The sequence below is a fragment of the Tachyglossus aculeatus genome, chromosome 20 (assembly GCF_015852505.1).
Source record: "Tachyglossus aculeatus isolate mTacAcu1 chromosome 20, mTacAcu1.pri, whole genome shotgun sequence".
NCBI classification, from domain to species: Eukaryota; Metazoa; Chordata; class Mammalia; order Monotremata; family Tachyglossidae; genus Tachyglossus; species Tachyglossus aculeatus.
The window spans coordinates 13558028-13574890 of record NC_052085.1 but is presented as its reverse complement, the minus strand read 5'-3'; the positions used below and the strand labels follow the sequence as shown (position 1 = coordinate 13574890).

Genomic DNA, 16863 nt, shown 5'->3' with positions numbered 1-16863 from the left:
CCGCTGGGGCTCTTCGTGGCGTGCCCCCCCGAGGGAAGGGCCCCTGGGTGTCGGGGATGGATTTTGGGGCCCTGGAGACGGTGGTGGCCAATTCCGCCTTCATCACTGCCCGGGGTAGCTTCGACGGGAGCGCGGGCCAGGCGGCCCGGGACAGGAAGTACCAGGAGAGGCTCCGGCTCCCGCCCCTGTCCAAGTGCGAGGCCCTGCGGGACAGCCTGGACCTGGACTTCGACAGCATCTGCTCCCAGCAGCCCATAGGCAAGCGGCTGTTCCTCCAGTTCCTCAGGGGGGAGGCCCAGCACGCCCCCGCGGCCCAGCTCTGGGAGGCCATCGAGGACTATGACACGGCCGCCGACGAGTTCCGCCTGCAGAAAGCCCGGGCGGTCCTGGCCCGGTTCCTGACCCCCGGGGCCGAGCTGTTCTGCGGCTTCCTGGAGGAGGCGACGGTCCGGGGGGCAAAGGAGAGGCACGCGGGCCTGCCGGATGGGCTTTTCCGGCCCATCCTGCGGGAAACCATGAGGCACTTGAGGGAGGCCCCGTTCGGGCAGTACCTGGACAGTCTGTACTTCCTCCGCTTCCTTCAGTGGAAATGGCTAGAGTCCCAGCCCGTGGGCGAAGACTGGTTCTTGGACTTCAGGATCTTGGGGAAAGGGGGCTTTGGGGAGGTGTCCGCCTGCCAGATGAAGGCCACAGGCAAGATGTACGCCTGTAAAAAGCTGAACAAGAAGAGGCTGAAGAAAAGGAAAGGTTACCAAGTAAGGGCCCCCGGGAGGTTGCTCTGAGGGGGTCCCATTGTGGGGGGCTTCAGGCTGGGCGGGATTGTGCTTAGGGTGGGCGGGGGACAGACTTACTGGGAAGGGGGGGGGCCAGGGACCATTTCTAATAATAATTATGGTACTTGTTAAGCGCTTACTCTGTGTTAAAGCACTGTTCTAAGCGCTGGGGTAGGTACAAGTTAATCAGGTTGGACACGGTCTCTGTCCAACATGGGGCTCACGCTCTTAATCCGCATTTTACAGATGAGGTGACTGAGGCACAGAGGAGTGAAGTGACACGCCCAAGGTCACGCAGCAGACTTGTGGCAGAGCTGGGATTGGAACCCAGGTCCTTTGGACTCCCAGACCCAAGCTCTATCCACTCATCCGTACGGCTTCTTATTTCTGTCCTTGGGTGATTTAGGTCAAGATACCTCAGAGACTGTCGGGCTTCTCAGAGGGGGTGGAAATGAGGTCTCAAAAGATGGTTCCCCATGTCCCCCAAATTTCTAATTGGGTGGAAGTTCCTGTCCCCCAAATTTCTAATTGGGTGGAGTTTCCATTCCGTCAGCCAATTTGTTTGAGTCCGCGGCCTGTCCTTCTGGCTGGGAACGAGGCAGTGGAGAGCTTCCCGTATTTCCCGTGAGTCTGTACTTCCAGAGGCTCCTTCGGTAGGTGAGGAGAGGATCCCGGCCCTAATTGGAATTCCCGAGTGTTGGAGAAACGGGACTCAGGGGACAGCAAGTCGAATTCCAGAGTTCCGGGAGAGCTCTACTGCCTGGAAAACATTTTGGCCTTTCTGGCTTTGCGTTCCAAGTGTCAAACCCAAATGGACCCCCCACTTTGAGGGTATGTGTGTTCCTGTTCTGTTGCCTTGGAAGCATGTCTGGAAGCATCCCAGCTCCACCAATTGTCAGCTGTGTGACTTTGGGCAAGTCACTTAACTTCTCTGTGCTTCAGTTACCTCATCTGTAAAATGGGGATTAAGACTGTGAGCCCCACGTGGGACAACCTGATCGCCTTGTATCCCCCAGCGCTTAGAACAGTGCTTTGCACATAGTAAGCGCTTAACAAATACCATCATTATTATTATTATGTCTAAGAAGCAGGGGCCTGGATCAGATGACCTCTCAAGGTCCCTGTCAACTCAGGGTGGCCTAATGGATAGAGTACAGAACTGGGAGTCAGTAGCACCCGGGTTCTAATCCTAGCTCTACCGCTTGACTGCTGTGTGGCCTTGGGCAAGTTCCTCCACTTCTCTGGGCCTCAGTTGCCTCATTGATAACATGGGGATTAAGACTGTGAGCCCCGTGTGGGACGTGGACTGTATCCAACCTGATTAGCTTGTATCTACCTCAGAACTTAATACAATGCCTGGCATATAGGAAGGGCTTAACAAATGCCATAAAAAAAATAGGGTTCTCTGGACTTGGGCGTTCTGTTGTGTGGGAAACAGCCTGTCTTGGCCCCTAGGATAGGGGGCTATCGTGCTCTGCAGTTCACAGCTAGGACATTTTGGCTGGTTATTCCTATGGCTGTTCTTATTTTTTAATGTTGTATTTTGGGGCATTGTTAATTAAGCACTTACTACATGCCAGGCCTGTACAAAGTGCTGGAGTAGATATAAGCTCATCTCATCTATCCCACCACTGACCGACCTCTTGCTGACGTCCTTCCTCTGGCCTGGCATGCCCTCCCTCTTCGTATCTGACAGACAATGACCCTCCCCACCTTCAAAGCCTTATTAAAGGCACATCTTCTTTCCTGACTAAGCCCTCCTTTCCTCTTCTCCCCCTCCCTTCCGCATCACCCCGGCTTGCTCCCTTTATTCATTCTCCCCTTTCCAGCCCCACAGCACTTATTTCCGTATCTGTCATTTATTTATTTACACGGATGCCTGTCTCCCCCTCTAGACTGTAAGCTCGTTGTGGGCAGGGGATGTGTCTGCTATATTGTTCTGTTGTCCTCTCCCAAGTGCTTTGGACAGTGCTGTGCATACAGTAGGTACTCAATTGATACAATTGATTGATTGATTGGTCTGTGGAGATGCACGCTCGTAGGCCAGGAGGCCAAAAGTTGTGCCCCAAGCACTGTGGGGAGAGACCCGGCTATGGGCAAGGAAGGTGTCTGCTAGTTCTGTTGCAGTGCGCTCTCCCAAGTGCTTAGTACAGTGCTCTGCACATAGTAAGGGCTCAATAAATACCAATCAATCGATCAACTGTATTTAATGAGCACTTACTGTGTGCAGAGCATGGTACTAAGCTTTTGGGAGAGTACAACACAACAGTATAACAGACCCATTCCCTGTCCACAGCGAGTTTACAGTCTAGAGGGAGAGTAATATAAAGAAATAAACGGCAGATATGGACATAAGAGTACAACACAACAGTATAACAGACGCATTCCCTGCCCACAGCGAGTTTACAGTCTAGAGGGAGAGTAATATAAAGAAATAAACGGCAGATATGGACATGAGGGCTGTGGGGCTGGGACGGGGGTGAATAAAGGGAGCAAGTCAGGGTGACGCAGAAGGGAGTGGGAGAAGAGGAAAGGAGCGCTTAGTCGGGGAAGGCCTCTTAGAGGAGATGTGATTTTAATAAGGCTTTGAAGGTGGGGAGAATGATTATCGGTGGGATATGGGGAGGGAGGGCATTTCAGGCCAGAGGTAGGACGAGGGCGAGAGGTTGTTGTTCTCGGACTAAATCTGGGCACTCACACAAAATCTTGCTCTGCAGGGGGCTATGGTGGAGAAGAAGATTCTAGCAAAAGTTCATAGCAGGTTTATCGTCTCTTTGGCCTATGCGTTTGAAACCAAAACCGACCTCTGTTTGGTGATGACCATCATGAATGGAGGAGACATCAGGTAAAGTGAAAGTTTCACCAGGAGAGAGAGAGAGAGAGAGAGAGAGAGAGAGAGAGAGAGAGAGAGAGAGAGAGAGAGAGAGAGAGAGAGAGAGAGAGAGAGAGAGAGAGAGAGAGAGAGAGAGAGAGAGAGAGAGAGAGGAGAGAGAGAGAGAGAGAGAGAGAGAGAGAGAGAGAGAGAGAGAGAGAGAGAGAGAGAGAGAGAGAGAGAGAGAGAGAGAGAGAGAGAGAGAGAGAGAGAGAGAGAGAGAGAGAGAGAGAGAGAGAGAATATATACATACAGTTCATAATTAGGACATTTTGGCTGGTTATTCCTATGGCTGTTCTTATTTTTTAATGGTTTTTTTTTGCATTGTTAATGAAGCACTTACTACATGCCAGGCCTGTACAAAGTGCTGGAGTAGATATAAGCTCATCTCATCTATCCCACCGAACGACTTCTTGCTGATGTCCTACCTCTGGCCTGGAATGCCCTATATATATATCATATATAAAATATATAATATATATATTATATTATATATATATTATATATATTATATTATATATATATTATATATATATATTCTGCCTGGGGGCAGAATTGGGCCACTGCTGTGGCCTGGGACTGTAAGCCCGGCAAACTAGGGCTCGGCTGCAAATCAAGAAGCAACATGGCCTAGTGGAAAGAGCACCGGACCTGGGTTCTAATCCCAGCTCCGCCGTTTACCTGCCAGGTGACCTTGGGCAAGTCATTTCCCCTTTTTTTAATGGTATTTGCTAAGCACTCACTACATGTCAAGCACTGTTCTAAGCACTGCGGTAGATACAAGTTAATCAGGTCAGACGCTGGCCCTGTCCCATATGGGGTTCACAGTCTAAATTAGAGGGAGGAGGAGGATTTAATCCCCATTTAGAAGATGAGGGAACTGAGGCCCAGAGAAGGGAAGTGATTTACCCGTGGTCACACAGCAGTTAAGTGGTGGAACGAGGATTTGAACCCAGGTCCTCTGGCTCTCAGGCTCGTGTTTTATCCACTAGGCCATTCTGCTTCACCTGAAAGCTTAAACCAGAGGGAATACTCTGGTTTAAGCACATGAGCTGACTTTTGGGTCCCTTTTCCAGTGTGGGGGAGGAAGGAACACTCCATCAGCGGGTTGACTAGAGGGCTCGTCTTATGAGGAAACTGAGGGACAGATAAGTCAAGTGACTTCCAATTATCTCATTGTGAAAGCCTGAGAGTTGCCTCCTAGGTTGCTTTTAGGTTGCTTCAAGGCCCTACTGAGAGCTCACCTCCTCCAGGAGGCCTTCCCAGACTGAGCCCCTTCCTTCCTCTCCCCCTCGTCCCCCTCTCCATCCCCCCATCTTACCTCCTTCCCTTCCCCACAGCACCTGTATATATGTATATATGTTTGTACATATTTATTACTCTATTTTCCTTGTACATATCTGTTCTATTTATTTTATTTTGTTAGTATGTTTGGTTTTGTTCTCTGTCTCCCCCTTTTAGACTGTGAGCCCACTGTTGGGTAGGGACTGTCTCTATATGTTGCCAACTTGTACTTCCCAAGCGCTTAGTACAGTGCTCTGCACATAGTAAGCGCTCAATAAATATGATTGATTGATTGACTGCTTGTTGGGTAGGGACTGTCTCTATATGTTGCCATCTTGTACTTCCCAAGCACTTAGTACAGTGCTCTGCACCCAGTAAGCGCTCAATAAATACGATTGATTGATTTTAGCATTAAGGTGATTGGTCAAGTTGCTTCACTTCTCCGTGCCTCCGTTTCCTCATCCGTAAAATGGGGATTCAATGCCTGTTCTCCTTCTCCCTTAGACTCTAAACCGCACATGGGACTGGGAATGTACCTACCCTGATTAGTTCGTATCTACGCCAGCGCTTAGTGCTTGACACATAAGCACTATAATAACTCTATAATATAGCTCTAATCTCCATTACCATTAAAGGTTTTTTTATGGTATTTGTTAAGTGCTTACCCTGTGCAAGGCACTGTTCTAAGTGCGAGGGTAGATAGACTGTGAGCTTGTTGGGGGCAGGAATGTGTCTATTGTTCTATTGGACTCTCCCAAGCGCCTAGTAAGGTGCTTTGCACAGTGTAATCCAATTATCTTGTAGCTACCCCAGTAGTTAGAACAGTGCCTGGCACACAGTAAGCGCTTAACAAATACCATCATTATTATTATAAATACAAGATAAGCGCTTAGTACAGTGCTCTGCACACAGTAAGCGCTCAATAAATACGATTGAATGAATCAGGTTGGGTACAGTCCCTGTCCCACATGGGGCTTACAGTCTAAGGAGGAAGGAGAACACCTGCAAAATGGGGATGAAGACTGGCCTCACTTGGGCCAGGGACTCTGCCCAACCTGATTAGCTTGTATCTAACCCAGTGCTTAGTACAGTACGCTGGAGAAGCAGCGTGGCTCAGTGGAAAGAGCCCGGGCTTTGGAGTCAGAGGTCATGGGTTCAAATCCCGGCTCCAACTGTCAGCTGTGTGACTTTGGGCAAGTCACTTAACTTCTCTGGGCCTCAGTTCCCTCATCTGTAAAATGGGGATTATGTCTGTGAGCTTCCCCTAGGACAACCTGATCACCTTGTACCCTCCCCAGCGCTTAGAACAGTGCTTTGCACATAGTAAGTGCTTAATAAATGCCGTTATTATTATTATTACAGTGCTTGGCACACAGCGCTTAACAGCGCTTCCCCCTTGTAGACTGTGAGCCCACTGTTGGGTAGGGACTGTCTCTATATGTTGCCGACTTGTAGTTCCCAAGCGCTTAGTACAGTGCTCTGCACACAGTAAGTGCTCAATAAATACGATTAACTGATTAACAAATACCATTTAGAAAAAAACAAAAAGCTGACTGACTAAACGGAGGATGAGGTTTCCTAAGGCCTTGGCCGCGGGTCAAGTGGTGGTGGTCATTTCTCGGGTGGGTAAATTAGCTTTCGGCTGGTCTCCTCCCTGCCCCCGTGTCCTTTGTGGCCTTAGGTATCACATCTACAATGTGTCCAAGGAGAAGCCCGGTTTGGAGGAGCCGAGGGCCGTCTTTTACATCGCCCAGATCATCAGCGGGTTGGAGCATCTGCACCAGAACAGGATCGTGTACCGGGACCTGAAGCCGGAGAACGTCCTCCTGGACAATGACGGTGAGGGGGACGGGGCAGCACCTCCCGGCGGGAAGAACCCCGGCCTGGGAATCCAAGGACCCGGCTTCTCATCTCACCTCCCTGCTGGGTGACCTTGAGCAAGTCATTTCACTTCAGAGAAGCAGCGTGGCTCCGTGGAAATCAATCAATCAATCGTATTTATTGAGCGCTTACTGTGTGCAGAGCACTATACTAAGCGCTTGGGAAGTACAAGTTGGCAACATATAGAGACAGTCCCTACCCAACAGTGGGCTCACGGTCTAAAAGAGCATGGAAAGAGCACGGGCTCGGGAGTCAGAGGTCATGGGTTCGAATTCCGACTCTGCCACTTGTCAGCAGTGTGACCTTGGGCAAGCCACTTAACTTCTCTGGGCCTCAGTTCCCTCATCTGTAACATGGGGATTAAGACTGTGAGCCCCACGTGGGACAACCTGATTACTCTGTACCCCACAAGAGCTTAGAACAGTGCTTCGCACATATTAAGTGGTTAACAAATACCATCGTTATTAATATTATTCTCTGGGCCTCAGTTTCACTTCACCTCTCTGTGCCTCAGTTTCTCTAACTGCATCACCTAGTGGATTGAGCCTGGGAGCCAGAAGGACCTGGGTTCTAATCCAGGCTCTGCCACTCGTCTCCTGAGTGACCTTGGTCAAACCACTTCATTTCTTTGGGCCTCAGTTCCCTCAACTGGAAAACGGGGATGAAAACTGTGAGCCCCATTTGGGACAGAGACTGTGTCCAACCCCATTTGTTTGTATCCACTGCAGCGCTTAACACAGTGCCTGGCACATCATCATCATCATCATCAATCGTATTTATTGAGCGCTTACTATGTGCAGAGCACTGTACTAAGCGCTTGGGAAGTACAAGTTGGCAACACATAGAGACAGTCCCTCTGTCTCTAGCACATAGCCTCTAGCACTGACATAGTCAGTGCTTAACACTGCTTAAGCAGTGCTTAACAAATACCATTTTACCTATTCTCCCTCCTACTTAGACTGTGAGTCCCTTGTGGGGCCCGATCACCTTGTATCTATTCCAGCGCTTAGTACAGTGCCTGGCACCTAGTAAGCGCTTAGCCAATACCACCATTATCACGATTATTGTTCTTATTGATCCTCAAAGCCCCAGCCTTGGGATGTTCCCACCTAATTCTCCTCCCGCTGCCGGCTGACTCTGAAAAACTGTCTGTTCCTCTCCTGACTTTCTCCCGGCGAGGAGACAGTAGCTCGGGGGCTGTCGTCAGGAAACAGAACCGTATTTGAGGCTTTCCCACTCGGACTGTAAGCTCATTGTAGGCAGGAAATGTGTCTGTTTTATTGTTCTGTTGTCCTCTCCCAAGGGCTTAGAACAGTGCTCTGCACACAGTGAACGCTCAGTAAATACCACTGACTGAGTGACTGGATTTTCCCTGCCAGGGAGCAGCGGATTTTGTTCTTTTCCCTCACTTTGGAGGCAAAACTGGAAAATGGGAGTGAGTGACGATGCTGGCTCCTCCGTTAGAAGCCGGAGGGCAGTTGGGGGTGGTAGTGGAGAGGGGAAACTCCGTCCTCATTGGCTACAGAACCTGGATAACCAGGTGGGTTCATTAAGTGATGAGGGGGTGGACGGGGGAGATGCAAATCAATCAATCAATCAATCGTATTTATTGAGTGCTTACTGTGTGCAGAGCACTGTACTAAGCACTTGGGAAGTACAAGTTGGCAATCAATCAATCGTATTTACTGAGCGCTTACTGTGTGCAGAGCACATAGAGACAGTCCCTACCCAACAGTGGGCTCACAGTCTAAAAGGGGGAGACAGAGAACAAAACCAAACATACTAACAAAATAAAATAAATAGATATGTACAAGTAAAATAGAGTAATAAATCTGTACAAACATATATACATATATACAGGTGCTGTGGGGAAGGGAAGGAGGTAAGATGGGGGGATGGAGAGGGGGACAAGGGGGAGAGGAAGGAAGGGGCTCAGTCTGGGAAGGCCTCCTGGAGGAGGTGAGCTCTCAGTAGGGCCTTGAAGGGAGGAAGAGAGCTAGCTTGGCGGGTGGGCAGAGGGAGGGCATTCCGGGCCCGGGGGATGACGTGGGCCCTGGGACTCAGTGGCCTCTGCCCAGTCACCCCGTGCTACCCACTGCCTCGTCCGCCCCCCGTCTGACCTCCCTCATCGCTTGTGCTCCAGGCAACATCCGCATCTCTGACCTTGGACTGGCCGTGGAGCTGAAGGACGGGCAGACCAAGACCAAGGGCTACGCGGGCACTCCAGGTATCGGCCGGGCAGCTGAGCCACGGGGTCACTCCGTGACCCACCCGGGCACCTGGGACCTGGGGGAGGTGGTACGGGCCTAGGGACAGCCAGCAATCCACCCACCTCTCCGTCCCTCCCGGAGGCCTTCACTCCGCAATTAGCCTGATCGTCATCCACCAATCCTATGTATTGAGGGCTTACCGTGTGCAGAGCACTGCACTAAGCGCTTGGGAGAGCGTACTCCAACAGAGTTGGTAGACACGTCCTCCGCCCACAGGGAGCTTCCAGTCTAGAGGGTTTGTCCTCCCTGATCCGGGGACTGAGGCAGTTCGAAAATGTCAGCGGCGCCAGGCCTGTCTCCCAGGATGGTGGGAGTCTGGCTTGGACAATTTGACGAAACCAGGACCAACTTGTTGTGGGCAGGGAATCTGTCCATTATTATATAGTTCGTTCGTTCATTCAATCGTATTTATTGAGCGCTTACTGTGTGCAGAGCACTGTACTAAGTGCTTGGGAAGTACAGGTTGGCAACATATAGAGACAGTCCCTACCCAACAGTGGGCTCATTGTACTCTCCCCAATGCTTAATACAGTGCTGTATATACAGCTATATATACACCTGTATATATGTTTGTACGTATTTATTACTCTATTTTAATTGTACATATTCTAATTATTTTATTTTGTTAATATGTTTTGTTTTGTTGTCTGTCTCCCCCTTCTAGACTGTGAGCCCACTGTTGGGTAGGGACTGTCTCTATATGTCGCCAACTTGTACTTTCCAAGAGCTTAGTACAGTTCTCTGCACACAGTAAGCGCTCAATAAATACAACTGACTGAATGAATGAATGCTCTAAACACAGTATACGCTCAATAAATACGAGTGACTGACTGAGCTCCAAACTAGCTTAGGAGGCTCTACATGTGGGTCCTAGTGTGGTGGAGACGAGTGTTTATGTCAAGAGAGGGCTCTCTCCTGTGCTTGAGGTCCAAACTGCAGCCCGGAAACACCTTTTTAAATGGCATTTGTTAAGTGCTTACTATGTGCCAGACACTGTACTAAGTGCTGGGGTGGTTACAATCTAATCAGGTTGGACACAGTCCCTGTCCCATATGGGGCTCACAGTCTTTATCCTCATTTTCCAGATGAGGTAACTGAGGCCCGGAGAAGTGAAGTGCCCAAACTGAGCCCCCTTTTTCCTCCCAGACTGAGCCCCCTTTTTCCTCCCAGACTGAGCCCCCTTTTTCCTCCCAGACTGAGCCCCCTTTTTCCTCTCAGACTGAGCCCCTTTTTCCTCTCTTCCTCCCCACGCTCCCCACCCTACCTCCTTCCCCTCCCCACAGCACCTGTATATATGTTTGTACAGATTTATTACTGTATTTATTTTACTTGTACATATTTACTATTCTATTTATTTTGTTAATGATGTGCATCTAGCTTTATTTCTACTCGACCTGTCCACATGTTTTGTTTTGGTTGTCTGTCTCCTCCTTCTAGACTGTGAGCCCGTTGTTGGGTAGGGACCATCTCTCTATATGTTGCCGACTTGTACTTCCCAAGCGCTTAGTACAGTGCTCTGCACGCAGTAAGTGCTCAATAAATACGATTGAATGAATGAATGAATGAATGAATAAATACGGTTGACTGACTGACTGACAGACAGGAAAGCCGGGGGGTGGCCAGGGCCGGTGGTCTCTGACGATCGGGGTTGTGTCCATCCCATGCAGGCTTCATGGCTCCGGAGCTGCTGCGGGGGGAGGAGTACGGCTTTTCCGTGGACTATTTTGCCCTGGGCGTCACCTTGTATGAGATGCTCGCTGCCAGGGGTCCCTTTCGGGCCCGAGGAGAAAAGGTAAGAGACAGCGGAGCCCTCGCCCTCGCCACCATTTGAGGGCACGATGTCACCTGCTAGAAGGGCAGGAGACGTGGAGAACTCCAGGGCCAGGGGTCTACTCCTTACCCATCCTGCTCATCTTGTTTTTTATTTTTCTATGGTATCTATTAAGCGCTTAATCTGTGCCGGGCACTGGACTAAGCCCTGGGGGTAAATCCAAGCTAATCAGGTTGGACACAGTACCCGTCCCACACGGGGCTCACGATCTTCACCCCCATTTTGCAGGTGAGGTAACTGAGGCACAGAGAACTGACCCGAGGCCATGTGGCAGAAAAGTAGCAGAGCCGGGACGACTCGACTCCCAGGCCTGAGGTCTATCCACTAGGCTAAACTGCACATCATCATCATTGGTCTTTATTGAGCGCTTACCATGTGCAGAGCACTGTACTAAGCGCTTGGGAGAGTAAAATAGAGCAGAATTGGCAGACACATTCCCTGCCTGAAACAAATTTACCGTCTACAGAGGCAGAGACACTAATGTAAATAAACAATTTATATATAATTTAGAGATACGTAATTGTAATAATGACAGTAATTGTGATATTAGTTATGTGCCAGGCACTGTACTCAGCACTGGGGTGGATACAAGCAAACCCCTTCCTTCCTCTCCCCCTCGTCCCCCTCTCCATCCCCCCCATCTTACCTCCTTCCCTTCCCCACAGCACCTGTATATATGGATATATGTTTGTACATATTTATTACTCTATTTATTTATTTATTTATTTTACTTGTACATATCTATTCTATTTATTTTATTTTGTTAGTATGTTTGGTTTTGTTCTCTGTCTCCCCCTTTTAGACTGTGAGCCCACTGTTGGGTAGGGACTGTCTCTATATGTTGCCAACTTGTACTTCCCAAGCGCTTAGTACAGTGCTCTGCACACAGTAAGCGCTCAATAAATACGACTGATGATGAAGCAAATAGGGTTGGACACGGCCCCCGTCCTACGTGCGGCACACAATCTTAATCCCCATTTTACAGATGAGGTAAATGAGGCCCAAAGAAGTGAAGTGACTTGCCTAAGTGCACACTGCAGACAAGTGGTGGAGCCGGGATTAGAACCCAGGTCCTTCTGACTAGGCCACGCTGCTTAAGTGCTGTGGGGTTGAGGGTGGGGTGAATATCAAATGCCCAAAGGTCACAGATGCAAGTGAACGGCGTGCACCTCCTCTCCCCTAAAATGTGTGGGCCTCCCCCCCTGCTCCCCCCATCATCATCATCATCATCATCAATCGTATTTATTGAGCGCTAACTGTGTGCAGAGCACTGTACTAAGCGCTTGGGAAGTCCAAGTTGGCAACATATAGAGACAGTCCCTACCCAACAGTGGGCTCATAGTCTAAAAGGGGGAGACAAAAACCAAACATACTAACAAAATAAAATAAATAGAATCCTGGGTTTTCCCTGTGCAAGTACCTGCTGATAACACCTGTGTTTTGAAGCCCAGCTATCGGATGAACTAGAAAAGGGAATCTTTTCTTCATGGCTCTCCCTCCTTCCCTATGTCCCTCATTCCTCTTTCTTATTTTTTATGGTATTTGTTAAGCGCTTTCCATGTGCCGAGGACTGTACTAAACGCCGGGGTAGAGCCAAGCTAATCACTTTGGACACAGTCCATGCCCCTCATGGGGCTCACAGTCTTGATCCCGATTTATTACTCTATTTATTTTACTTGTACATATTTACTATTCTATGAGGTTTCTATGAGGTTTCTATTCTGTGAGGTTTCTGTAGCGTCGTGGTTATCACGTTCGCCTAACACGCGAAAGGTCCCCGGTTCGAAAGCGGGCGGAAACATTTCAGCGCTTAGAACAGTGCTTTGCACATAGTAAGTGCTTAATCAATGCCATTATTATCATCTATTTTGTTAATGATGTGCATAGAGCTATAATTCTATTTATTCTGACGATTTTGATACCTGTCTAAATCAATCAATCGTATTTATTGAGCGCTTACTGTGTGCAGAGCACTGTACTAAGCGCTTGGGAAGTACAAGCTGGCAACATATAGAGACAGTCCCTACCCAACAGTGGGCTCACAGTCTAAAAAGTCTATATGTTTTGTTTTGCTGCCTGTTTCCTCCTTCAAGACTGTGAGCCCGTTGTTGGGTAGGGACCGTCTCTATATGTTGCCGACTTGTCCTACCCAAGCGCTTAATACAGTGCTCTGCACACAGCAAGTGCTCAATAAATACGACTGAATGAATGATTTCAAAGATGAGGGAACTGAGGCACAGAGAAGTGACTCAATCAATGGCAGGATTAGATCCCACGTCCTTTTTCCTCCCTCCACCCTGCTTTTCGCTCCCGCTCCCTTCTCCAGGATATTTTCTCTCTGTCTCTCTCTCTCTTCTGTGCAGCTGTCCCTATGTTCTTGCTGTATTTTTCCTTCATTGTGATTTTCTGGGGGACAACTGTCTCAGCCTAGGGGGTCTCTGCTTCTCTTCCCTCCTTCTCCTTCCCCTCCCCACTTCCCCTCTGTTCCCCATCCCACTTCCAGCCTTGCTGCTCAGCCTTGGGTTGGCTGTTGAGGTGACTGAGCCCATTTAGTGAGCACTTCCTATACTGTACTAAGCACCTGGGAGAATACAATTGGGAAAATCCCAGGCCTGGGAATCAGAGGATCTGGCTTCTAATCCCGGCTTTGCTGGCTTGCTGGGTGTGACCTTGGGCTAGTAACTTCACTTCTCTGGGCTTCAGTCCTCCTGTTCGCCCTCTTACTTAGACTGTGAGCCCTCTGATGGATAGGGACTGCATCCAACCTGATTAATCAATCGTATTTACTGAGCGCTTACTGTGTGCAGAGCACTGTACTAAGCGCTTGGGAAGTAACAAGTTGGCAAATTGTATCTATCTACTCCAGCACTTATAAATGTGCTTGACACACAAGCACACGAGAAGCAGCGTGGCTCAGTGGAAAGAGCCTGGGCTTTGGAGTTAGAGTCATGGGTTCAAATCCTAGCTCCGCCAATTGTCAGCTGTGTGACTTTGGGCAAGTCACTTCACTTCTCTGAGCCTCAGTTCCCTCATCTGTAAAATGGGGATTAAGACTGTGAGCCCCATGTGGGACAAACTGATCACCTTGTAACCTCCCCCAGCGCTCAGAACAGTGCTTTGCACATAGTAAGCGCTTAACAAATGCCATTATTATTATTATTATTATTGACACATAGTAAGCACTTAGCAAGTACCATAAAAAAGAAGTCCTCCTCTGGGTTTCAAGTGCCACTGAAACCGCCCTCCTTGGGGGGGTCTTCCAGGGATGCTGTGCCCAGTGGGTCCCGTGTGGCCCCCCCCTAATAGCAAGCCATGTTTCCCCCACCCCACCTCACCTCACCCCCGCAGGTGGAGAACAAGGAGCTCAAACAGAGAATCCTCTCCGAGCCGGTGAAATATCCGGAGAAGTTCAGCCGGGCCAGTAAAGACTTCTGCGAAGCTCTGCTCGAGAAGGACCCGGAGAAGCGGCTGGGATTCCGAAACGGGAATTGCGACCAGCTCCGGGCCAATGCCCTGTTCAGGGAGATTAACTGGAGGCAGCTTGAAGCCGGTAGTGTACTCGTCCACTGATTTATTAATAATAATAATAACAATAATAATTGTGGTATTTGTTAAGCACTTACTGTGTGCCAGGCACTGTACTAAGTAATAATAATAATAATAATGATGGCATTTATTAAGCGCTTACTATGTGCAAAGCACTGTTCTAAGTGCTGGGGATGTTACAAGGTGATCAGGTAGTCCCACGGGGGGCTCACAGTCTTAATCCCCATTTTACAGATGAGGGAACTGAGGCACAGAGAAGTTAAGTGACTTGCCCAAAGTCACACAGCTGACAATTGGCGGAGCCGGGATTTGATCCCATGACCTCTGACTCCAAAGCCCGGGCTCTTTCCACTGAGCCACGCTGCTTCTCTGGGGTGGATACAAGCAAATTGGGCTGGACACAGTCCCTGTCCCACACGGGGCTCCCAGTCTCAATCCCCATTTTACAGATGAGGGAACTGAGGCACAGAGAAGGGAAATGACTTGCCCAAAGTCACATAGCTGACAAGTGGCGGAGCTGGGATAAGATAAATACAGTTGATTGATTAGACCATTTATTCAAACATATTTATTGAGCGCTTACTGTGTAGAAAACACTGTACTAAGTGCTTGGGTGGCCAGCGCGGCCGTTTAATCCACGGAGAAGCAGCGTGGCTTAGTGGAAAGAGCCCGGGCTTGGGAGTCAGAGGTTGTGGGTTCTAATCCCGGCTCTGCCACTTGTCAGCTGTGTGACTTTGGGCAAGTCACTTAACTTCTCTGGGCTTCGGCTCCCTCATCTGTAAAATGGGGATGAAGGCTGTGAGCCCCATGTGGGACAACCTTGGATCTCCCCGAGCACTGAGAACAGTGCTTGGCACATAGTAAGTGCTTAACAATCAATCAATCAATCAATCGTATTTATTGAGTGCTTACTTTGTGCAGAGCACTGTCCTAAGCACTTGGGAAGTACAAGTTGGCAACATATAGAGACAGTCCCTACCCAACGGTGGGCTCACAGTCTAAAAGGGGGAGACAGAGAACAAAACCATCATCATCATCAATCGTATTTATTGAGCGCTTACTATGTGCAGAGCACTGTACTAAGCGCTTGGGAAGTACAAATTACAAACATACTAACAAAATAAAATAAATAGAATAGATATGTACGAGTAAAATAAATAAATAAAGAAATAGAGTAATAAATATGTACAAACATATATACATATATACAGGTGCTGTGGGGAAGGGAAGGAGGTAAGATGGGGCGGATGGATACCAATACCAAGATTACGTGGCTTAGTGGAAAAAGCCCGGGCTTGGGAGTCAGAGGTCATGGGTTCTAATCCCGACTCTGCCACTTGTCAGCTGTGTGACTTTGGGCAAGTCACTTAACTTCTCTGGGCCTCAGTTCCCTCATCTGTAAAATGGGGATTAAGATGGTGAGCATCATGTGGGACAACCTGATTACATGGTATCCCCCCAGTGCTTAGAACAGTGCTTGGCACATAGTAAGCGCTTAACAAAAGCCATTATTATTATTATTATTATTTAATCAAAGCTCACCTTGGCATCTTCTTAATCATGGAGGAGGACTGAGCTCTGATCCTGCACCCGCTCTGCCCTGGACTTGCTGATTGTCTGCCCATCTGCGCTCTCTGTCTCTCATCTTAGGGCTGCTGATCCCCCCGTTTGTCCCCGACTCCCGAACAGTCTATGCCAAGAACATCCAGGATGTCGGGGCCTTCTCCACAGTCAAAGGGGTCGTCCTGGAAAAGGCGGACACGGATTTCTTTCAGGAATTTGCCACCGGCAACTGTCCCATACCCTGGCAGGAAGAGATGATCGAGACGGGCGTTTTCGGAAAACTGAACGTCTGGCGCGCTGACGGCCAGAAACCGGACGACATGAGGGAGGGTCCCGGGGCGGATGAGACGGCCTCTTCGTCCAAATCGGGGGTGTGTCTCGTCTCCTAGAGGGAAGGTGGCGGGGGCTGAGGGGACAGGACCGGAGGAGGAAAGAGACCCACCGATTTTAGCAGAAGGAGAAATGGTTCCAGAAACCACAGTTGGGTCCAAATGGCCATTTATCAGATGGAAAACCAAGACATCCCTATCTCTCTGTGAAACAGGAAGGCCCCATTAATAATAATAATACTAATAATAACGGTGGTATTTGTTAAGTGCTTACTATGTGCAAAGCCCTGTTCTAAGCGCTGGAGCAGGTACAAGGTAATCAGATTGTCCCATGTGGGGCTCACAGTCTTCATCCCCATTTTACAGATGAGGGAACTGAGGCCCAGGGAAGTTAAGTGACTTGAGTGAATGGAGTACAGGCCTGAGAGTACGAAGGACCTGGGATCTAGTCCTGGCTCTGCCACGTGTCTGCTGTGTGACCTTGGGCAAGGCACTTCACTTCTCTGGGCCTCAG

General features: G+C 49.1%; 1 protein-coding gene across 1 annotated transcript; it reads left to right on the top strand.

Moving 5' to 3' along the window:
• The first annotated feature begins 56 nt into the window (after positions 1-56).
• On the top strand, positions 57-16409 carry GRK1 (G protein-coupled receptor kinase 1). The gene is made up of 7 exons (XM_038762090.1): positions 57-755; positions 3491-3618; positions 6611-6768; positions 8954-9037; positions 10748-10872; positions 14260-14461; positions 16108-16409. The coding sequence occupies exons 1-7, from the start codon at positions 57-59 to the stop codon at positions 16407-16409; spliced, it is 1698 nt and encodes a 565-aa protein (XP_038618018.1).
• The last annotated feature ends 454 nt before the right edge of the window (positions 16410-16863 follow it).